The 24,653-nt window shown below is 39.4% G+C and overlaps 1 protein-coding gene across 2 annotated transcripts in view; it reads right to left on the bottom strand.

Moving 5' to 3' along the window:
- TNKS (tankyrase) overlaps positions 1-24,653 on the bottom strand; it is a 130,194-nt gene that overhangs the window by 48,303 nt on the left and 57,238 nt on the right. For both annotated transcript variants that reach the window (XM_066186171.1, XM_066186172.1), the window contains exons 4-5: positions 14,754-14,790; positions 13,826-13,901 (exon numbers count right to left, since the gene is read on the bottom strand). In XM_066186171.1, coding sequence (XP_066042268.1) covers positions 13,826-13,901; positions 14,754-14,790 — 113 coding nt within the window. The remainder of the gene's footprint in view (positions 1-13,825; positions 13,902-14,753; positions 14,791-24,653) is intronic.

The raw sequence follows: 24,653 nt of genomic DNA, 5'->3' as shown, positions 1-24,653 counted from the left end.
TTCTGATTAATGGGGTAAGGAAACAAGTTGCAACAACACCACAATCTGGCAGACACATTCCTAAACCTTTCCACTGTGGAAATGATCAGGCTTTTCCATTGCTGCTCAGACACCAAGTTGCATTCTAATTTTAAACAGTGCACCCATCTTACACCTTCATTTTAAATTAATTTGGAAGCCTTCTTGGGAAAGAGCTCATTAACATTTGTTTGTATTGTGTCAAGACTGGACTTCTATACAAAACATTTCCTTCTATAAACACATATTTCGAATAACTCAAAATGATTATTTTATATTCATGCTATAATGCTCTTACACATTGGTACTTCAGAAATAAAGTTTCCTTACCCTGTCTGAAGAATTATGCTTCTAATGAGCAGGAAAGGGGCTGTGCTTCTGTTCACTAGCCACATGACTTGTCACCCTGATCATGCAGCTCCCTTGGTCATTTTATAGCAGTACTGAGTTATTTAAATTCGTGGTTGACAATTATGCTTCAGGGACAAACTTATAGATGCTGCTTCAGGAAAACAAGTAATGTCAGACTGCTGACTGTAGATGAGCTAGCTGCAACTCTGGAGATAAGCACAGGGATGAAGAGCTTAAACTACTTTTATTATGTAAAATAACATAATAAACAAGAAACAAACAAACACCCCTACAAACAAACAAAATTCCTAAAGACAATAATTACAAAATGCTTAAGGAAGACATTTCTTACTCCACTGTTTCCAGTGATAATTTAACTGCTTCATCTTCAGAACACAGCCAGTAGTAATTAATTAGCCTACAGAACTGGACAGGCTTAGTATACTAGAATTCTGAAAAACATCATGTCGCAGATTTCAAATACTGCTTTCTAACAGCTAATGACAGGGAAAATTAAGTGAACAGCTCACCAATTCAGAATTTGCAAGTCACACAGTATCTTAATTTAGAGATCTGGTGTATCAGATGATCTCTTGGCAGGTGGGGGGTGGTGGTGGTGAGGAACCGATTGTTTTGAGCTGTAAACCAGCAAAGACAAAACCAGCTTGATTTCACAGACACAGCACTGCTAGGGCAGAGCATCAATGGGCAAAAATATTAATAAACTCGAGGAAATGAATTAAAAAACACAGAAAGACTAAATATACTGCAAATACATTGAGAGAATAAGGCCTCATTTGGAAGAGGTTTACTTTGGTGACAGACCAGCTCCTCATATCCAGTGAGTATTCAAATCTATTCCTTTTTAGGGGGCTACTATACTGTCCAAACTACTGACTACTGAATGCATATCTAGTAGATCTGACCTTTGAGAGACAACACAGTTTTCTGCTGTATGTCTGAACCTCTAAGACTGCATGACAAGGGTTGGCATCAGTTCCACACATTAACATAGTGACCCTATTGTACTGCAACCTGGGCTAAGTGTTGACAAATAAGGGGGCGAGAGATTTACAAGAGAAAAGCTTCTACAAACACCTACGTGCCTAGCGTAGGGAAGGACCGACAGGATTACAGATGTGGTCCTGCACAGGGGTAGACAAAGAAATAACTGGAGTGTCTCCATTTCAAGGATAAAAGAAGGCAGAACAGGAAACCACAGAATAAACTAGGTTGGGAAAGAACTTTGAGTTGAAGCCCAACCTATGACTGAACACCACCTTGTCAACTAGACCATGACACTGAGGGCCACATCCAGTTTCTTAAACACCTCCAGTGATGGTGACTCCACCGGCTAGCTCCCTCGGCAGCCCATTCCTATAAGCAATCACTCCCTCTGTGAAGAAATTCTTCCTAATGTCCAATCTAAACCTCCCCTGGTGCAGCTTAAGGCTTTGTCCTTTTGTCCTGTTGCTGGCTGCTGACCCTCAGCTGGCTACACCCTCCTTTCAGGCAGCTGTACAGTGATCCGGTCTCCTCTGAGCCTCCTTTTCTCCAGGCTAAACAACCCCATCTCCCTCAGTCTTTTCTCATGGGGCTTGTGCTTCAGACCCCTCACCAGCCTCACTGCCTCCTCTGGATGCACTCTAGTATCTCAATGTCCTTCCTAAACTGAGGGGCCCAGAACTGGACACAGCACTCAGGGTGTGGCCTCACCAACACCAAGTACAGGGGAAGAATGCCTCCCTGGTTCTGCTGGACATGCCATTCCTGATACAGGCCAGGATGCCTTGGCCTTCTTGGCCACCTGGGTTCTCTACTGGCTCACATTCAGCTGCTCTCAACCAGCACCTCCAGGTCCCTTTCTGGCTGGCCACTGTCCAGCCATTCTGTCCCCGTCTTGTAGCACTGCAGGGGGTTGTCATTATTTTCAGAGACAAACCTAGACACACAGACTAAGGCGGAAAGGGTAATGGGCTGGGAGAGACACTTATATCTTTAAAGAGGAACACCACTGATCACTGAAGGATTTCACAAACAGCAGATCCCATAAATGGGGCACTAGTAATCTTTGACCTCTTCCTAAACAAGAATTAAAATGCAACACCTCCTCCCTTCCCCAAAACTCTTCTATATATGCATGTATCTTAAACACCATTTGGCAAAACAGAGTTCCACAGAGGATGTGTCAGAAAAACTGAGTAGCACTCTTCACAAAACCATAGTATTTTCAGAAAACTGATCTTTACAAGAATCTCTTCCATTTCTACATGCATATGATGAAAGTGTAGTTGGGGATGGAACTGCAGTATGAAAAAGAAATTCTGGGGCTTTCCCCATGAAGCAGCATTTGTAGTTTTCCCAGATTCGGAAGAACAGAATACATCTCTGGCAGCACTCAATGACACAGGGAGAGGAACTTTAAGATGGATTATCAGAGAAGCAGAGGAGTATACGCTGCTTCTTTGGTGATAGATGTTGACAGCTGAGGGAATAGTGGCTTGGTGAGCTACATAAAGAAAAAATTACAGTAAAGATCCACTCTCTTCTCCTAAGGGAATGTGGCTGATGTTATTTAACACTGAAAAGAGATCTGTGCTGGCTTGAACAATATGGCAGAACACTACACAGAAACTACTTAAAAGTATCATTATGTCCAGCACAGCCATTTTTGCCAATCTGAAGATGCACACTGAATCACCAAGAACCAAAACTGATGGGGTTTTTTGCTTACATTCTCTTCTTTTAGCACTTGCTATCAAAATCTTTTTGAGTTGCACGGGACCCATCAGGATCACTGAGTCCAACTCCTGGCCCTGCACAGGACACCCCAAGAGTCACACCAGGTGCCTGGGAGTGGTTTTTATGTTGTGACACCCAGAATTTGCCCTAGCACTCGAGGTGAGGCCACCTCAGTGCAGGGCAGAGTGGGACAAACCCCTCCCTTCCCTGGCTGTGCCTGATGCCCCCCAGGACAGGGCTGGCCCTCCTGCCTACCAGGGCACAATGACCCACATTCAATTGCCATCGACCAAGACCCTCAGCTCCCTTTCCATAGCACTGCTCTACAGCATCTCATTCCCCATCAGTGTACATCAGTCTTTCCTTCTACAGTCGACTAACAATCTTTTATTTCCCTTTTCTTTTTATCTGTCTTATTATTTTTACTACTGCTCCTATTCACCTCTACATATTTACTTTGCTTCTCCACCTTCCCCTTCCAACTAGAAACTTTCCAGGCTTCAGTTCATAATATTTTCACATCATTAAGAAGGAATAAATTAATTTGACCATTCTCTCTGTTAATATAGCTTCAAATCAGCACTTCACTCATTTTATTGAAACTGAGGTCAGAATAAACTGAGCAACAGTTACATATTGACTGCATTGCAGCTCCAGTGCTGAGTATGAAATAAATAATTATCCCTTATATTTTGGAAATTAATTAAAACATGAAATATAAAATAATTAATAAAATTAAATACACAGAATTCTCTTTTTGCCTTACAGTGATAATTTGCAAATTTTAGAATTAAATTACTTTATAATCCAATCAAATAGCCTACACCATTTCTTTGAAAAGCAGTCTTGCAAAAAAACAGGGAAAATGGCAGAGAATTTATCTTGTAATTCCAACTGAAAAGCAATGGTTATCAGAATATGAATATTCTAAATAATTTCATCTATAAGAAATAAGTTTCTTTTATAAGTCGTCACATATAAGACTACTTTGAAAAGACTAATCAAATCACCTCAACTTTTTTGTTCATCAATGATACATCCACCATCAATTACAATGCCTTATTTTGGCACTTTCCTCCCCTTTTATCTTTAATCTGCTGCCTGTTCAGTCAACTTAAACACTTTTAGAAATACTTTTAGAAATTTTTATGTAAATACATCTCTCCTTGCACTTAAGTATTTGCAGTTCTTTTCATTTAGAACTAATATGATCACTCTAAATTATCCATACAACCTCTGAAGTCAATGATGGGGTCATACGAGCAAGTGACAACTGATGTGCTGGGAGAAATCAGAGAGGCAGCAAGGGCAAAAAACACAAGGGTTTCGGGTGACCTAAGAGGTGAAATGTTTGGATATTATCAGTGACCGTTCTACAGAGAAAGCGGCTAGGAAGGCCACAAGGGTAAAGCAACCACTGGCATAGTACCAAGTGACACCTGAAGCAAATCCTTTCAGTAGATGTTGTGTTTAATAGCAGCTATAACACACTCAGATTCGACTTATCTGCAGGGGAAATACTTGCTAAAATAATCCAACATGAGGCACCAACCATCATAAAGTGCAGTTATGAAAAAAATTGCATGTTTTTTAAAAATAAGCTAGAATTTGTAGGTAAGCAAATTATGTCCTCACAGACAGCATAAAAATGACTAACGAAGATAATACTGGAGACGCTTTGTTAATGCATACCTTCTATTGGGAAGGGCTTGATATAGTGAAAGAAGCCAGTATGACCAACAGCAATCTAGAAGAGTTTACTAGAGTTAAGAGGATATTTTAAAAGCTGAATTTACAAAAGCTGAAGAAAAACACAAGGACCACAAATACAATTAGTTTCGAAGTAAAAATACAAGTAGACAGGCAAAAACGGTTTAAGTAGTAACTGGCGAAATGAATTCAAACCAGACAACTTCTTGCAACTGACTAGGAGCACAAAATGCACCAGCCAGTTCAGTGGGGCAAGGTCATGCTAGGGCAAGAAATGGAGGTCTTACAGGCAAGAAGGCACTGTGAAGAACTAAACGAACTTTTTGTGCATGGTGTACATCTTAAAATAAACAGTAAGACTCATTCCAGGATCCTGGTGAGTGAGCATGTGCATATTTGGGAGCATGGAGAAGCTTGGCAAAGGATCTGTCTGAAACTAAATTAAGCATAGAGGAGGTAGTCATCCTCATAACCAAAATGAATTGCCAGGACCAAACTGGATCCACTCTAGAGAGCACAGGAGAATGAAACAGGTGAATTACTAGTTGAAGACCTGGAAGTTACAAACCAATAATTAATGCACATTTTGGGGAACTACATACAGGCCTATATTCTTGATGTCTGTACAAGCAAAAATACTATATAATTACAGCTGGAATTAGTGAACACCTGCATAAACACAATCTGCTTGGGAAGAGACAAATACTGCTAAAAGAAGTTCCACATTTAAAACTTGGGTTTTTTGAAGCAGTCAACAAGCACAGGCATAAGGATAAGCCAACTGATACAGGTTACAATGGGGGTACTCAAAGTTTTTTTAACCAAATCCTCACCAATGGTTTATTAGGAAGATGATGTTAGGTCCTCAGGTGGTTGCACAACAGCAGGCAGACCTGGGAAACAGTGTACAACTGACAGATGTCACAACAGAGGGCAGCCACAAAGGACAGTAATACCACACTCTAAAGCAAAAAGCAAGCAGATCAGTTTAGTTCTCAGTACTTCTTATGCTCACATGCACGGATTTTAAGAGGAAAGTGACACCAAGCATGGAAATATCACCTACAGCATTCACTGTAGTTAACCATATACAAAAGTCAAATGCACTCAGTCCCTGGACTGAGCTGCTCTATTTCAATTCAAAACATAATCTCAGCAAGCTCTGTGAAGGAAAGGGCTTCAGTCTTGGAATCACAGTAGAAGAAATATTATTAGTACTTGGTTTCTGGATACTATGTGAGCTGTTAGAGCCAAATCCAGAGCACAGCTTTTAGTTAATGTGCATAAAATATTACATGGCAGCTCTGCCCAAATCTGCCAGTTTGACTTGTTTTGTCTTGACAAGAGATGGATAACAGCCTAATGCAGGAAGTCATCTCCTGTGTGAAGCTAATCATCAAGGGGAAAACAGTTCAGGTCTAAAAACACCCCATGCCTTCAACACATTTGAGGCTTCCTGAAGAGCACATTAATTAAGATCTAACAAATGAGATTTTCTGAATCTTAGAGAACAATACAAAAAAGAATGATGACAGAGTAAACAAATTCTATCTAGTCCTTTGGTGCACAATTTCTTTTTGTGGACATGACAGAGTACACTTCAAATAAGAGGTGAAATACTCACTGAAATGTTTTAGGGAAAATATTTAAGATCTCATAACAGAAATTTAAAGGCAAGTAGATCAGTTTTACATTTTATTCAAAAGGTATCATCTTTGGATATAAAAGGTTTTAAGCAACACCAAGGACAAAAATTAAGCCAAGTCATCTATACCATACAAAGTCTGCAGAGGGATTCTTGTGTTACTCACTTTGACCATGCTTGGCAGACAAAGCAAAATAGGAACACAGCATACAAAATTGTCACTTTTCCTAACGTGTATGAATCCTGGAAACTATCTTTTTGCAACCAATAAAATGATGTTTTAAAGGAAAAACAAAGTTGTGACCATTTTTGAATGCTCTTTGTAAGTATACGGCATTGGGCACTTCTGCCCAAGGCACAATACAAACCTTATGACACTTGCTTTGTAATCTTCTTGCAATGTTGGAAATGTCACCTCTTTTTTTGAAGTACACCATTAACTAAATCCAGAAAAGACCTTCAATTTTGCATGCAGGATTTGATTTAAAATATTTGACTCAAATACATGACCTAGTCTAGTGAAAGGTGTCCCTGCCCATGGCAGGGAGGCTGGAACTGGATGATCTTTAAGGTCTCATCCATGCCAGGAACTTCTGTGTTTCTATTTACCAATCTACCGGCTCACACCCCTGGATAAACCCTTGACACACATGTGTTTCATGAAATACGTACAAGATTAGTGCCAACAAAGACTGCAGTGTCTAGAACCCACCAGCCAGAGCCAGCTTTACACTAGCCAACATCAGCTAACAGCCTGCGCGGTTATCACTTATTTTGATAACTGCAGTTCCACAGTGCTGTAATCGCACATCAGGAAAGTCCTGGCAAATCTTTGCAGGACCACAAACGCAGAATCCAAAATCTGCACATTCCCACCCACAAAACTGAGTCTATAGCACTTCGTCAAAACCAGACTGACATTTATGCAAGTAAGCAGCAACTGGGCAAATTTAGCGAGGGCTTCTCTATCCAGTTATTCTGAAATAAGTATTTTGGATTTGTGGAGCTGTCTTTTTTCTGAAACAAAATGACATTCCATTAAACAATTTTTAATCTTTTCATTTTATTAGATTAATGAAGGAGAAGGCATTCATTCTGAACCAAGAATAATACACAGTTAACTATTATTCTGTATGATTCCATTGCTCCTCTCCTTTGCACTAGTTTTTTGTTGTTGCTGTTGTTGTAGATAAGCCTAAAGAGTAGAGACTGTATTTACGAGCCACACAAACAAACAATGTATATCAACAGAAGAGTTCATAAAACTTAGAGAAAGATGAAAAACGCAAACTGTGAAACTAGGTAAGATACTACATGTGACAAAAAACTCCAAACATGTGAAGTCCACACTGACATTCAGATATACCCTTGGGCATGACAAGGCCTTACACTGGCCTTCTTTTTGCAAGTCTTTTGCTCAAATAAAGAGTTTTTGTCTGTAGAAAAGCAGGTTTTCCCAATACTCAAACAATTTTTTTTATTGTATGTGAAATAGTTTCTCCTAAAACATATTCCACACCCATCTGAATATAATCTCTATGCCATAGATTTACAGAACAAACAGACCTATGGATTTATGTGGTATTAGTTTTGATTTTTATCCCACAGCACAAGAAAAATGCACACAATTGTGAAGGTTTACAGTTTCGCTACCACACAATGTGTTCACATCTTGCAGTACGTGGCATTTTTCTTCAACCCCCAGCTCCTAGAGCCAAGAATATTACAAGGGAATTTAAACCTCTGCCCAAGTCTGTAGGCTTAATAACAGCAAAGGGAAAGCTTGTGAAAATGTGGATCGATTGTTCCATACAGACTCAGAAATTGGAAGGTATACCAATTTTCTTTCCAATTGCAGAATTTTTCTTGAAAATGGCTGCAAAAAACGAGAGTTCTGGAACAGGGGTTGGCAAATTCACTTACCAGCAGCAAATTTGAGACTCCCTGGTAAGAGACAACATAACTCACCTGATCTTGTTAGAATTTAATTTCACTTTGCCAGCCCTTTGTTTACAGGCTGATCTCTCAATAGAGAGAAAGAAGCAGAGGAATAAGAGAAAGAATCTGCAATTTCATCCAGTGGAATGCTACTTGGTATCAGGGATGTCCCATAGCAAAAGCTGAGAGGCACTTTGTTCCCAAGATTTTTTGCAGTGGTTACTTCAGGGCAAGGATGCTGCTACTCAGCACTGCATTGCAGAACTCTTCAGACTTGGATTTCTTACATCTGAACCCTGTGCCAGTGAACCAGAACGATGCCACGCACGAGAAAATCCAACATGCCTATGGCAGGGAAGAACAGGCTGAAGCAACAGCCTCAGTCAAACCCAAGAGACAAGTATGTCTTCTATGACTCACAAAGTTTAATGAAAAGGCCTGTTACTGGTATTTTGGATCCAGGGCTGTTTACAGCTGGTTTGGAAAGGTGCAACAACAAAGGCATTGCAGAAGCAAAATACCAAAGACTGGTACTGGGAGCTCTTAAGGACTGAAAACTGTGAATAAACAAAGAAAGACTCGAAAAGTCAGAAGACAACAGTGCAAATAAATGAGGCAGGACCACATGCATGATAGAAATGGCGCTTTAATTAACTGCCTATTTTTTTCCCATGGTATCACTGCATTAACCACAGTACTGGATGGTTCTGTGCAAGGAAAACTGAGCTGTGTTGCTTGCAGGATCTCTGATTCACCTGTTGCAGAAATAACATTTCTAGTTTCCATGGAAGGAAGAAGGGAGGGAAGGTGCAAGACAGAAAACAACGTAGCTGTGGAGGAATTGCATTCTGTGCTGCCTTCTGGTACCAATTCCTGCCTCAAGCTGAACTAATCCCTGAGACCACGCCACCATAGGTAATGCCACTGTATTCTGTTTTTCATATGATTGATACAAAATGTAAATACAAAAGGCAGCTGCAACAGAAACTTTACTTCAAAGTACAAAGCAACCATTTTATTTTTCAGTTAATCACTTTTCTATGCTCCTAAGAGCTCAAAATATTAGATATTTGCTCTACTTCAAGAGATGCACCTTGAGAAGACCACCAAATAAACTGCATTTTTGGTAACTCCTAACCAGAGGAGTTGGATTCCCTTGCATAAGAAAAGGTTTTATTCAACCAATACCTGAAGTATTTTAGTGCAAGCATGATCTGAGCATGTATATTCAGTACAGGAGCAGGATATTATGTACAACCGAAAATCCAACTCCAAAACAAAAATCCAGCCTATGCATGTATATACAGAACAGGAGCAGGATATTATGTATAACCAAAAATCCAACTCCAAAACAAAAATCCAGCCTATTGCTAATAGCTACCATGTCAGCTGGATGCAGATCACTTTGGAAAGCTATGATTAGTCATGTGGGAAGTGTCTTGTAAAAAAGAGTTCTTATCTGAATTGCTGAAACCAATGCTTTCTTATCAGCTCAGATACTTCTGCATCTTTAAAATGGAGGCAACATCAATTTCTTCCTTAAACAGCTTTCAAGGGTTCACAACAGCTTTCTGAAGGAAAAGAGTAGACTAAGAGCTTGTACTCAACCTGCAACCATTATATGCAGGATTTTAAATCTGTCTCTTGCCACTGATTTAGGTATGCAGTGACTGTTGCAACAAGTCAGAAATCCAGCTCCCATGACAAAGTAATACAGCTTTAATTTCCAGCAGCAGAGAGGATCCTGGTGATTTAAAATAGTCAAAAAGCATTTTTTTTGAGAATTTCTCATAACTAAGTCTTGAAAAAGACAACCCCAGACGAAAATATTTGAGGCAAAATAACAGGGGCTCTAAAGCCTACATGCCTTTACCTACACAGACAAATAGATGCCTTGGCTTCGTAACAGTGTGAAATTCAGTACCATCTAACACCAACACCATAGGCTTGTCTCCTAGAAGTCATTACTTCTATAGATAATGTGAAGACCAAGGAGACCAGCAGAACTCGCAGGATGCAGGGAAATTTCAGACCCACAGCAAATGCAGGTGCTGTGTCTAAGTTCTGTTTTGACACAGCAAATACTTTGTGAAGCAATGTGAACAAAATGAAACAACATGAAAATGCTGCCTTACACATCACACTGTATCCTAACAATTGTGCAAATTTTCAGTCTCTTATTAAAAAAACCCTACATCAAAGCAAGAATAACTACCATGAAAAGTCACTATTATATTTCAGGTCAGGCATTGCTTTTTAAAAAGTAAACAAATAAGACAGTTTTTAAAAAAGAGGTTTTGTGAATTTTACCTTTGAGTAATACTCATTGGCTTACACAGTATATATATATTGCACAGTATATATATATATATATATATATATATTATTCAGCTCATTATTTGTGCCCTCATATACACTCAATAGGCACATGAGCCAGTACTTGCACAAAAATCAATCATTACCTAGCTCAATGATATCATAGTTTATGAGATTTTATTGCTGATTTTCGTTGGTCATCAAAATCCCAAAAAACTACCATGATCCTTGGTATGCAGGAATGCTTTAGCTGATGCATAAAATTGCTCTTTGTTTTGCACACTCCTTCATTTTTCCATCCACAAAATAATGGCAAGAGTAGCCACATAGAATATATTCCCTCTTCAGTCAACAGCTCAAAAGCTTCAGTAATGTGAACATTTCTACAGTGACCATAACCGACCTAAACGGTGACTTTGGAGGGGAAGAAGGAAGTTCAGTTTTCATTCCTATTTGTCTTGACCTCTATCCTAAATAAACAGATGGAGCAACGGTTATCAGCACCAGGTGTAACTGTTTTAGAATCACAGAATCCTGTCCAGTAGGAATCAGACTCTGACTGCCAATACTTTTCAAAAAGGCTCCAAGCAGCACCCAGAATGCAATAAATCTTTTTTATTTCCAACCTTAGCTGGTTTCAAACCAGCAAGATACTGTCAGTGTTTTTCCACCCCTTTTACATATTCTATAAAGCACAACTTCACAGCACATGTGGTGTCTGAGAAATCCAGAACCACAGACATTAATGTGTATGGGACACAGAAAAATCCCCGGGGGGAGGTGGGGAAGTAAATGGCACACAGTTGGACCCCGAAGTACGGGGAAAAAAATACCACCATCTGCTAATACAGAAAAAATAATTACCCATTCAGTACTGGAACTCAATTTCTTCACCCACACAGCTAAGTGTGCCCTTAACACTAGACTAGAGCTGGACATCTCAGAAGATCAAGGAGCACACAGACTGAAGAAAGAGTTTGTGGGTACAGCTGTACTGCGGAGTAAGCATGACGCTGAGAATGTTGGGCCAATGCGCAGAGTCTGCATTCCTGGCCCTGAGAGCTGCATTAAAACTGCGGCCTTTCGCTGTCCTAAGTTTGAGGCTTGACTGCTCAGAAGATCTGCAAAAAATAATGACTAAAAGCATCAAGGAATGCAAAAAGCAACTTCCAAAATGGACAAATTCTCAGCTAGTGTAAATCACCACAGATCAGCTAGAAGCAGCTACACCAGTGGAGACTTCCATTTACAAACTCACTTAATTTGCAGCACAGCTTCAAATGATCAAACCCCAAGTGATCTTGCACTAGTACAGGACCTGAAAGCTTTGCTTTACAAATTAAATACTTAACAGTTATATAGCACGCTTACTACAAAGCATTAGTAAGCCTTCCAGAACCTATACATAGGTGGTTCTAGTACATCCATAGAAAAAAATATATCTGGTAGACATCATTTTAAAAAAGGTAATCAACATCAATGACAAGGCATCTTAAAAGGAGTTTCAAAAACCAGTGCACTTGCCAACAACCAATCAACCAACCATATTTTCTAAGTGTCCACACACAGGAGCTTTAACTGCAATATGCCTTCCAATAAATTTTCTAACTAATTCAGAGGCTGCAATAATACGTAAATACTTTCTGCTATCTCAATATGAATTTTGAAAGCTTTGTTATTTTTATTTTTACTTTAAAGTGATAAACGTTCAAAAAAACGTTTATTTTTCCTTGTTCAAGGCTTATTCCTTGCCGTGCTGGCAGAAAATATAACTGCATTTGGCCTTAGATCAACAGTGATGGGGGCTCAATTACTTAGTAATGCACTGTTGTACACCACCTCATTTAATTACAACACAGGGCACTATTAATACTTAAATACACTTTTACTTGAACAGCAAAATCTTAAAAAAAAAAAATTCAAGCAATATGAGCAATATGTTTAATCTTAAAATGTAGGGAGAGTTTCATCAGTTTCAACACTGTTAAATTAAATAAAGCCGTTGTTCAATTACCTGTCCTCAGTTCATAAAATCAATTGCTTTCAAAATCTGGAAGATGCATCAGCTCTCAATTAGTGATAAATGTAAAGGAGCAAAAAAACAGCTGGGTTTTCCATCACATACTATGTGTGGTAGACATCACAATTGAGAAACATTTTAAAATGTGCATAAAAACCAGGAATTTTTGTGGAGCTGTATTTTTTATATTCAGTAACAACATACCTTTTAATCAAAAGTAAGTGGAAACTGGCCTATCTTTACTGATTTCAGTGGAACTGGGCTGCTCCACAACGGGTCCAGGATGGGCAGTGGTTTATACTATGCTCCAACACACTCCATCAAAAATAAAAAAAAAACTATAAAAGAAAAAACTCCCATGCTTTTCTCTTCAAAAATGAGATGTACTGTTAACAGGTGAAAGACTTTAACAGATGCATATTAAAAACATTCTGGTACGCAGGTAAAAAATACCTAACAAACCAACAAACAAATCAAACCAAAAACCAAGCCCCAACATTTGTAAATCAACAGTCTAGACAGACTATCATCTTGAAGTCTAAAACATCAAAAATCATAGGATCTACTTCTCACTCCGTATGTTCTTCCCTCCTCCAGTTTCAGCTAATTCTTAATTTAACTCATTCAAACATCTCTGCCAGAGAAAGTCAAAACAATAAGTCAAATTTAAGAAAATGCAGAAGGTGTTAAACATAGCAATACAGTGCCAGTCTATGTGGCAGTGTATTAGGAGCTAAGCTGAATAACAGGCACCTCACCCAGACAATGTTCAAATACAAATAATAACTTTCTTCCCTTAGTTATTTTATTCATCTGCTACAGTACATTTAGTTTTTCTTACAAGAGGTCTTAAAGTTTCTTTTACACATAAGACCAGGGTTTGACATTTAAAAGACAGATACAAAACCCACATCTGTCGACTTAATCTGTCACAACTGCCAGTGTCAAGTATAACAGCATTTAATTTTATGGTGAAAAGGCATCACAGGTTCCCCCCTCCACATACATTCTCTTGGTTTATACATCTGTGCTTACCAGTATGCTTAAATTGGCCTTAAGTAACTGAAATATAAAGCAGGTATTACCTTACGCCCATCACTTGCATGGCAGTTCACATTTAAAGGAGTCAATAAAGCCATCAGCTTTTCTTCATTACCACTCCTGTAAATGAGGAGAAGATTATGGAAAGGGTAGAAAAAAGGGCAGAGCTCTTTGATATCCATCTCCTTAGTAAGTCTTTTGCAAAGTATCGTATACTGAAATTTGTACTGTGGCAGGGAGAATGTTGAATGGCTACAGAATCTTCTGAACATTTTGAAACCAAGGGTAAATACAGAAAAGAATTTGCATTTAAATGTGTTGCAAAAGATCATACAAAAACACCTCAATTTCTCTCCTTAACCTCGTATTTCCTTTTTCTAATTTTACAGATCCTCTGAAAGCCATTTGTCAAAATAAATGTTCTGAATTTAACATATTTTCATAGCATATGGCCCATAACATTTGAAACAACTATATAACAATACCCCAAAAAATTTTAGAAGGGTTAACGGTGTATATAAAATGGTCTTGTGCAGTCAGAAGGAATGAAAAGCACCTTTGCAATATACAATTGAACTTTACACCTTTTGTATAGGCTTCCTTATGCTCTGCTCTGATAAAACCTATTTTCAAAATACATCCTACGGTAGCAGTAAAAACCCAAAGAAAAGAGAGATTCCAATATTTAAATTGCCCCTAAAAAGAACAGTCACAAAACAATAAAGAGGATTTAGGCAGCTTAAAGCAAAAACTCAATATTAACCTTATAACCACCATAGTGGGGGATTTCAATTACATAAACAGGCTTTTACATTTGTACCAGACTAAAGTCTGAAGAGATTTATGCTAATTAAGTGGTTTGCTTGCAGCATTTCATGGAAAGGCAATGACAAAACAGTACTATTTTAAAAACCCCTTTTCCTCGCCTGCTTCCACCCCCAAAATATGTTTTATATTCTAAGCAGCACTCACCTAGCAGCTTCCAGGAGTTCGTCCTTCTTGTATTCACCTAAATGATTGCAAAATATCATGCTGTTAGCATTTGGCAGAAGACAGATTAAGAAATGCAGTAGGAAGCAAATACAGAATTAAAACAGAGAAGAGGAGAAAAAAGCCCACACCCCGCTGGGTGATGGAGCTGTGACGTTAGCCAGCTTGTGGAGGCAGCATCACCAGTACCTTGGAGACGGGCAGCAAATTGACGCATCTTCTTGTCCAATCCTCAGATGGAAAGGCTTTCTTCGGACAACCAATGACTGTGAAATCTTGTGTCCAGAAACACAGTCCCGCTGATAACAGCATGTCAGCTGAAGACAATGTCCCCACCCCCTGCCCTATTCAGTATGTCACATTATACTTGGGAAGCATAATAAATTCCAAGACAAAGCAAGGCAGTGCAGCTTTTGAAAAGGTACAAATTACCAGCCTCCAAGGCTCTCACCTGCCTATTTGAATGGTAATATTACACTTCACTAAGTTCTTTAGAAGAGCAGGGATTATTAAAAAAAAATCCAGGTATTATATCATCAGCCACTTTCCAACAAAATACACGTTTGAAATAAAAAACACAGACAAAAGAGGATGAACTCTGCAACAGATTTTGCTTCGAGACTCTGAGATCAGAGATAACCACGAGTAATGTTAAAGCAACATTTACATCTGAAGTCCTGAGTTAAAATAGACAACTCACGAGGGTTGCTGCAGCACAGGATTAAAACTGCGTGTTAGTATTTTAAAAAGAGCACAGAACAAGATAACCTATGGAAGCAAGACAGTATTCTACAAAGCTGAATCATGATGACATTGTGCAATACAAATGGAATGGAATTTTAATTCAGAAATTAGAAAAATAGCTTTTTAGCAGCTTTATGCAGTCACAGAACAGAGTGTATCCTAGACCCAAAAGGTAGAGGGTTTGAAAAACATACTGTATACCATCTGCCAGAGAATTAAAGCTTCTAACCACAATGCTTTAAGAAAAATAGGAAGAAGAAGCTGTCATGAAAGAAGAAAAAAAACCCTTTGTGCTGCCTCCTATGTGTAATTGTAATAAGCCCCCAGTGAAACTCTCACTCCAGGTGAGGAAAGACACTGGGCCATGGAAAATGCCCGACTGGCCAGCAGGGAAGATGGAAGATTCGTCTGAAAATATCTCTTAACGAACAGCTATAAGGTGCAGGAGGAGGGTTGCAGTCCCCATCCATCACAAAGAGTTTGGTCCTCCCCCCACAACAGCTCCTCCAGCTAACAGCAGAGGGTGACAGGAACCACAACAAAACCAGCCCTCTCCTTAAGAAGTCCTCTTTATTTCAGCATTCTGCCTTCACACAAGGGTAAGGAGGAGGAGGGTGATATGCAGCCATGCTCTTCCTGCCCATTCCCTTGGATGTAGACAGGGAATTTTCAAAAGCAATATCTACATCTCATTATACTGGTGATTTTTCACTGGTGCATTTAATTGCTTTCTGAACTCTATTCAGCTTTGGGAATTCACAACAACCTGCAGCAAAGGGTTCCATCATGCCACTCACATGATGAGTCTCCTACCAGAGCTGTTCTGTGTTGCTGAACCCCAGCAATGGAGCAGTAAGTTCAAAGCAAAGGTGAAACTGGTTATTTCAAATATAGGCCAAGAAGGTTAATCTAGCTTTTGGAAGAATTTATGTCTAAGTTAAGGAAAGCTTCATCATGAAACAAATCAAATGACACAAAAATATGACTGCCTTTGACTTGCTATCGCTCTCCAGCTTCATCAGAAGGGGGGCCTGTCCAGCACAGGCAACAGCCTTTTCTAAGCCATGGTACATGTTCCTCTTTTTTTATTTTAATGAAGATAAAATACTGGGCACAGTTGTGAGTGTTTCAAATCAATGGTAAGTGAAAAGCTCTGGCCAGCGTGTGAGGAAGAAAAAAAGACTCTTTATTACTATTGCATTGTTTGTGCAACAATCCCAAACAGCTAGATTTCCTGCAGTAGAGTTATTGGCCTGTATTGTATCAACACTTTAGAGACCTAACCAGATTAAAATACCTCTTCGCACATTCTGGTTTGGCAATGCATCCAGCAGTCCTAACCAGGCTTTTGAACATACTAGGTTAGAGAAGTGTAATCACATTTTCCCTTTGTGCTCAGCAAGTTGGTATTTAATCACACAAAAGCCGTTTCCTCTAATACTTCGATTAGCAGAAGCGTTACTGTCCAATGAAAAAGGAAAGCTGTGGCTCTTGATTTAGTAATGTCCACCCTGTATGCCTAATTAGAACAGTTAGTTTTACTAAGCAGTACTTTTTAAAAAAAAGGTATCTACAGACAGGGTTGGAATTCATACATGCAATTCTTGAAATTCACCATGGTTCTCCCACACTGATTAGAATTAGGAACATATTATCTTGTAATTGGCTAACTTTATTACTCTCAAAGAGCCACTGTATTTTGAAAATCAAAACCTAAAATCATATAAGCACTTACAGCACACCAGCAGGTTTGCTAAAAAAATAAAGGTCAAGCGAGCTCCACAGGCACTGTGGGATGAAGAGAAACCCCTTGGCCACTCGAGCAAGCAGCTGGTGGGATACCACAGAGCCGAGAGGAGTCTGGCTGATGGCATTTGGGAGAAGCCGGTGGCACTGGCCGCAGGAGCAACTGCTGCTGGCACAGGCTGGGCTCCCACCAGAGGGCTCTGCCAACACAGCTAACGCCGCCTGGCTACGCAGCTTATCAAAAGCCATCCTGCAGCAATTGGCCACAGCTACCTAATCAAATATTCATTTGCAAGCATTTGAAAACAAACCATGCGTGCATGGGCAGAGATGAATTTCAAGTTCTAAGCAGAAGTACAGGAATACAGACCATCAACCTCACATAATACTTCTGTTCAAAGAATGTCAAACTGACTTGAACTAAGCTAATAACATCTCTTAAAGAGCTCCTCTGGGCGGGTTAGAAATTATAGTTTTACAAAAGGGCATCTGCATGCCAGGTAGCCCAGAGACAGCTGGCCTGGGAATTTCTTAAGGCAAAGACAAGGTGTGAAACGGGGAGCAGAGAACACCACAGCAAAGCAGTGTCCCTGTTCCTATCTCAACAGACAAAAGCTGGTAGGTAAGCAGAAACCACTCAGTGATATTCACTGCATCTGATCAAGTTCACTGTCTAGAGCTTGCTCAGTGTTCTTTAAAGGAAGTTCTCTACTTGATCCCAGCCCCAGATCACACCAATGCTGCTCCATTTGTGCTGGAACTAGAAAGTCACCACTATTAACCACAGATAATCAGTGTCTCAGATCACAGCTACTATCAGGCAACTAACTAGCTCTATTTCTGTTCCCCTCCCAGGAGAAAACCAGTTACCTCCAAGACTTCTGATCAGCTGCTGCTATGCTGTCACTGCATTGCTGTGTCTGGCCCTGCATTCTGCAGTAGCTGATTAGCAGCAAATGCTTATTAACTAACAGACATCAGTGGCTGCCTGCACCTGGCAGTTGAGCAGATCAGTAGCTGGAAGCTGCGAAAAAATAACATAATGAATCTATCTTTACAGACAAATAACCCTGTGTCACTCTCTCCTAAAAGTCTTGAAATTTCAACTGAATACTGAAAGCTGAAAAACCTATCTGAATGCATGGCATGAATCAAGAGTGCTTTTTCCATGCATTTACACTCAAAACCAAGGTGAATTCCTTTCCTATCCCTCCATACACACCTACTAATACAGAAATCAGCCAGACCTAAAATGTAAGCTGCACAAAGCAGGTTTTACTTTACAATAATATCACATCAGCTTTCCACAATGAAGACAATTTCCTAAAAAATAACGTCACACAAATTAAACCAAGCCATTATTATCCAATGGCAACATATAATGGGAACAAAATGGATTAACATATTCTCAACCAAACTGAAAAACTAAAGAGGCTTTTCCATATGAAGTTGCACATCATTTGGAATCACAATTATATTTAAAGCCCCAGAATACTTTAAAACACTGAAAATTTTTACGGTAGCCAGTGGTGCCCTGCTTTTGACATATGACGAAAGAACATGAGCCTGATGAATGTGCAACCATGGCCACAGGCTGGGGGAGGGAAAATTCATGAGTATCACAGAATGACAGAATGTTTGAGATTGAAGGGACCTCTAGAGGTCTCTCATCCAACCCTTCTAATCAAGCAGGGTCACCTACAGCACCCTGGTCAGGACTGTGTCCAAGTGGCTTTTACATCTCTCCAAGGATGGAGACTCCACCAGTCCTCTGGGCAACCTGTGCCAGTGTTTGGTTCCACTGAGCTCAACACCTTAAGTTTCACAGTAATCTCCTCAGGACCTCCTGTTCTCTCTTGGCAGCTCAGGTCTAGCAGCACTGGAAGTCAGGAGTGAAATCTTGCTCCGACAGAAAACATGGCAGCTCTACATTTGACTTTTAACCACATGCAGACCTAACATTTGTTATTGGTTGCCGGCCCTGAAGACCTGCACTTCCATTCTTCAAAATATACATCCCAAGGCAAGAAGATTGACAAGATCTTTGTGAACAGTCCAGCAGATTATTTTCCCCTCAAACAAGTATCCACGATTACCCAGCAACACAGAGGACATAGGCTGTCCACCAGAGGAACAGAGACAGCAGGTTTCAGAATCTCCCATTTTTCCTCACTTAGAAGTGTTTCTGGTGCCTTTCCAACCAAATACTCAGATAGCACAGGAATGCAGGGGGCTGTTGGGAAAACAACAGAATCCTGATGCATTTGGGAGGGTCAAGAATTTGTTTTTCCATCAGATTTGTTGCTTCATCCAGCTCAGTCCACAGCCAGCGACCCAACAGATCCCTGAGAAGGAAGACCTTGAACAAGGATGGTGCTGCGACAAGAGGGAGGGGAATGGAAACCCTACATTTGGATTGCCATTGCTACAAAGAAAGCAATTCAGAGTTTAGCAAAGAAATAAACTCCATAGAAGTAAATTAAAATACACCTTTTCCCTGGCACTCCAGGACTGCACAGACCTATGAGTGATCAGTCATACATATCCACATATGCCATCCTTTTTAATCCTCTGAGACGTCAGAGTAATAATTAAGTATTTAAACAAATATTCAAATTATAATCAGAGCACAAGGTCTTTTGTGCTTCTGACAGACTACTAGGGTTGTTGGGAGGGAATGAGTTTTTTGGGTTTGTGGGTTTTTTAAATCTCAAAATTTTTTTAGCAAACAAATTTTATTTTCAACATGGCTGCTTTTGGAAGGGTCCGACCATGCCATTGAAATACTCATCAATTCCTTCTTCCTCATTTAACTTTTATTATATGTAAACCAGCATGTGAAACTAAAATATGGAGTTAAATCAGAGCACAAAGGTTTTTAACCATCCAAACAGCACAAGGTTGTGGGAATAACTGCCCAAAAAAAGGTCAACAAAAAGCCAAAGATACGTTGAAATAATATTGTTTGGGGAAAGGCATTTATAACTAAGTACTCTGAGAAACACATGATAATAAAGAGGAGCAAAAAATAACAATTTCAGGTTTTATTAGTAATTATACTTTGCTTCCCACTTGTTTAGGGTTAATTTCTTTATGACTCTTGCACTTCAACACTCAGCAGTCTCTCACAAGTAAATAGGCTGATTTTATAAGCTGCATAATAGGTTCAACCAGGAACACAGCAAGACCCTAATTTTAAGCTCCTGTCACAGACAAAAAACACCAAAGCAACACTAGTATGTGCAAGTGACAGAAAAGCAACTCAGAAGATAATGCCTTCAAGAACAAGTTGCAGCAAGGAGCAATGTTACCAAGAAGGAAAGGTTTGGCACATCTTAACTCTGCCTCCTCTGTGAGATGAGTCAGGCACCGTGCATGTGGACTCAAATTAGACATTTGTAACTGAAATTTAAAAACTGGAAATGAGTTAGCTAATAGTGAAGTCTTTCAGGGATACGCTTTAAGAGGGGGTGTGGAAGTTAAAGAAATAAGCAAACATCATTTGGTTTTCCCCATAACTCTACCAAACCACTGAGCTAGCAGCATCCTACCTGGAACATCTTTCAGTTAAGTCGACAGAGCTCCAATGCAGAGCATTCCTGAATTATTTCTCTAGAGAAAAAAGGCTCTTCTAAGGCCTGGCAGAAAGCACTACATCAAAAAACCTGCAGCTTTATATAGTGCAGATTGGCAAAACCTCTGGCAGGTCTTAACTGATAGAAGATATTCTTGTCTATTAAGCCATCAGTTCAAAACACATCTATCACATAAGCATATACAAGATACTGCAGTTACCAAATGCTGTCTTCATATCAAGGCATAAATTACCCACATGGCACATTAGGGGTTTGGTCACTAAGAAGGATTAGGTGGTGTATCAAAATCAGTCTTCAGTGCATGTGCAGTTACAGCACCAGTAAGATCACACTTGACACATAACAATTCTGTTTCTCAGAATGCCTTTTTTCAGTGGTGCTGATCTATTAGTTATCAGATTCCCAATACAGTAGCAGAACAATGAAAAAAAAGTACCTTTGTCAGAGGATTTTAAGTGTCTTAACTTTTAAATCATTAGATACAAAGATGAAGCCAAACCCGAAAAAACCCTATAACCACCCACTATGTGGAAATCCTTATAAATCATTTTACTTTCAACGATGCTACCACACGCTACAATATAGTTTCTTCTGAAATAATCTGACAAACGTTCTAGAATCTATTCTCTTTAGTGGACCTGTACAAGTATTTTCAGTTCATGCTACTCATATAAACACCACACACACATCCATTTTCTATTCTTAGTGTGAAAAAATTAGTATTTCACTACAACTGTACTATTTTAGAATGCTCTACTTATCTTGAAGACACCACCACTCTCATCTGTCATGCTTTCAGACTGACATTGAAAAAGTTTAAAAGACTGCAGAATATCACGTCAAGTGACTGGGAAGAAAACCCAAACCCTCAGCAATTCAAAACACACTGGTGTGATGAAAAAATTGAAGGGGTTGAGGCTCATCTTTTCACCAAAGTTCAATACTCATGACATCTTTTGTGCAATTACATATGGAAAAGAAATCTGACAGGGTTTTTTCCACAGTCTTCCCCATTACCCACCCCTTCATGCCTACAGCAAAAGCAACTCTCCCATGGTTCTCCCCTTCAGTTCTTATATTAATTCCCGCCATCAGCAAAAACCATCATCCACTGTAATTCTCACTACTTTGACCATGCTCAATATTAATAACTAATAAAGTGTTCCATTTTTCAGCCACAATTACTTTCTCATTTCTGTAACATGCCTGCTTATGCATTTTCTCTCCAGGATTTCTAGGAAAACTTTCTAGAAGAAGACAAAGGACTAAGAAACTCTCTTTGTCAAAGATGTGAGTACAGTAGAGGTGGATAGATAGCCAAGCTGCTCTCATATTACTGCATCTTTTTCAAAAGCCAGCTCCCTACCCTCTCTTTCCAATATCCACAAACAAGTAAATCACTCAATTCCCCAAAATATTCTCTAAAGAGAAACCATAGAAATACCTCATATAACTGGCATAAAGCATGGAAGAAAAGTCGCAAGAAAAATATAAAATGTAACCCTCGGGAAAGCCATACTGTATAAAGACAAGCTCCAAAATTATACCTCATCATCTCATCTTTCTCTGAAAAGAACTCCAGAGTAAATACAAACTAAATTTTCCAGTCTCTCCAATTTTCCCGTTGTAGATAAAACATGCTAGCAAGCTGGGGACAGCGTGTCTGAAAATCCATAGCTGGATTTAAAACTGAAGCATTTATTTTAACCAAAAAATCTATATTCTCTTAGCTACAGCAAACTGACAGATTTTGTACTAAAAAATTGTACAGATTTAAAGAAGTGGGGGTTTTTAATGTTTGCTAGAAAATGAACAGGAGACATAAAATGTACATATGTGCCAAAGTATTTTTTTTACTGAACAGTACAATCCTTCCTCTGTACATCTGAAGCTGCCCTGTGTATCTAAACTTACCCTACAACCTTGAGAAAACACAGGCTGCCACCTCATAAAAAATGCACGTGTGTTGCCATGCTTGCCCTGCAGCACACATCCTGGAAGGAACTCAAATCCAGTTAAATCACTCCTCCAGCTCCTAGACAAAAATACAAAACATTTCCTTTGCCTGCTGGGCCCCAGAGTAGTGAGCAGAAGGGAGGAACTCCTTTATACCTGGAGGAAATGGGGCAAACCTGTCAAACACACAGAAGTGAAAGAGCCAACATACATTTATGCAACACTTAAGCAAAGTACAGCAAGTAAGTCCTTAATAAAAGAATAACAAAACAGAGGTAATAGATTTTGCTTTAATGAACCATTTTGTCATGCCCAAAAACAAAACTGATCTGTCAACAGTTCAGTTTAAACATTTTGAAATACATGTATTTCTGCCCAATAAAAAGATGGCAACAGAATCACACCCCAAAAGTAACCCATTTGCCTTCCTGCTGTAGGCAAATTTTCCCTGCTCGTGGATTTCTATTTGCCAGCTAAGAGTCAAAAGACAGTTGGAAAATAAGGGAAAGTTTGGTACAAATCAGGGGAAGAAAGAAGACAATGCTCTGATTGGAAACAGGATATGTGGATTGATATCAAAGACTAGTGCTGGTATCCCAGAGTAAAGAGCAGCTGCTTAACTTGGAACTTTCTTCCCCTCCCTTATCTTCCCCATCAGATTTTATTTTACAGATATTATTTACTTAAACACAATGGTTTCATTTGTTTTGCCTCATTTTTAAAAGTTATCTTTTAACACCTTTTCTGAAGACGTTTCCAGTAGCAGGGCTCAGTCACAGTAACTCAACTCAAGCTTCTCCTGATCTGAGTCATGGTAGGGTCTCTGTATATTCACTCAGGCAAAGAGGGGCTCTGTGCCCTAACGTGACTAAGAGCATACTCTAAGACGAAAGAAAGCTGCAATTCACAGAAAACTACTGAAATTTAAATCTGCAAACTGCTATCCTCACTAAAAAATAACTATTAAAACACCAGCTGGGGAAAAAATGTATTTTCTATTTTCACTTGGGCACTTTCTACTATTCCTGTTGGAATAACATACCACAAGATGGAAATACAGTAATAACAGTATCTACTGCCAATGTCCTGGAGGTATGAGAAGGGTCACGTTATTTACCAGCAATGAAAGAATAATTAAATACTACACACAACTCAAATTCTGTAAACAGTTTCAGTTCCCTATATCGACCTCATTGTTTTAAATGCTTTACTGGTTAAATGCATAATAGAGCAAACTACTTCAGTTTGATGGGACCTACAGTGATTTTGCAATTCAACTATCTGACCAATTTAGGGCTGACCAAAAGCAAAAGCTTGTGCTTAGGAGCATTGTCCAAAGGCCTCTTATGCAGTGATAGGCTTGGGCATTGACCACGTCTTGTAGAAGCCTGTTTCAGTGTATGACCACCCTCTCAGTGAAGAAACACTAATATGCAGTCTAAAAACCTCCCCTAGGACACCTTTGAACCATTCCTATGCCTCCTGTCACTGGATTCCAGGGAGAAGAGCTCAGGTCCTCCCTGACTACCTCCTCGCCTCAGGAAACTTGAGAGAGCAGAAAGGGCATCTCCCCTTTTCTTCAAACTATAAAAACCCAAATTTCTCAGCTGCTCCTCAGAGGTAACAGGATTACATATATTATTTCTTCAAAAGAATAATTTATTGCCCTAAATGACAATATAGTTCATTATAACGACTGGAAACGAAACAGCACCACGGGAAAAAAAGAAGTCTGAGAGAAGGAAAGAGATACTAACTCATTAATTGAAGAGCTTTAGTTTACCAGACTGCTGTCATTATAAGGAGAGCATTCCTTCTTCAATTTTCATTCACGCCCAGC

Source organism: Chamaea fasciata, unplaced genomic scaffold, assembly GCF_029207755.1.
Source record: "Chamaea fasciata isolate MVZ Bird 193981 ecotype frontalis unplaced genomic scaffold, bChaFas1.0.hap1 SCAF_6, whole genome shotgun sequence".
Lineage (NCBI taxonomy): Eukaryota > Metazoa > Chordata > Aves > Passeriformes > Sylviidae > Chamaea > Chamaea fasciata.
The sequence above is the reverse complement of the archived record's forward strand: the minus strand, read 5'-3'. Positions and strand labels throughout refer to the sequence as shown.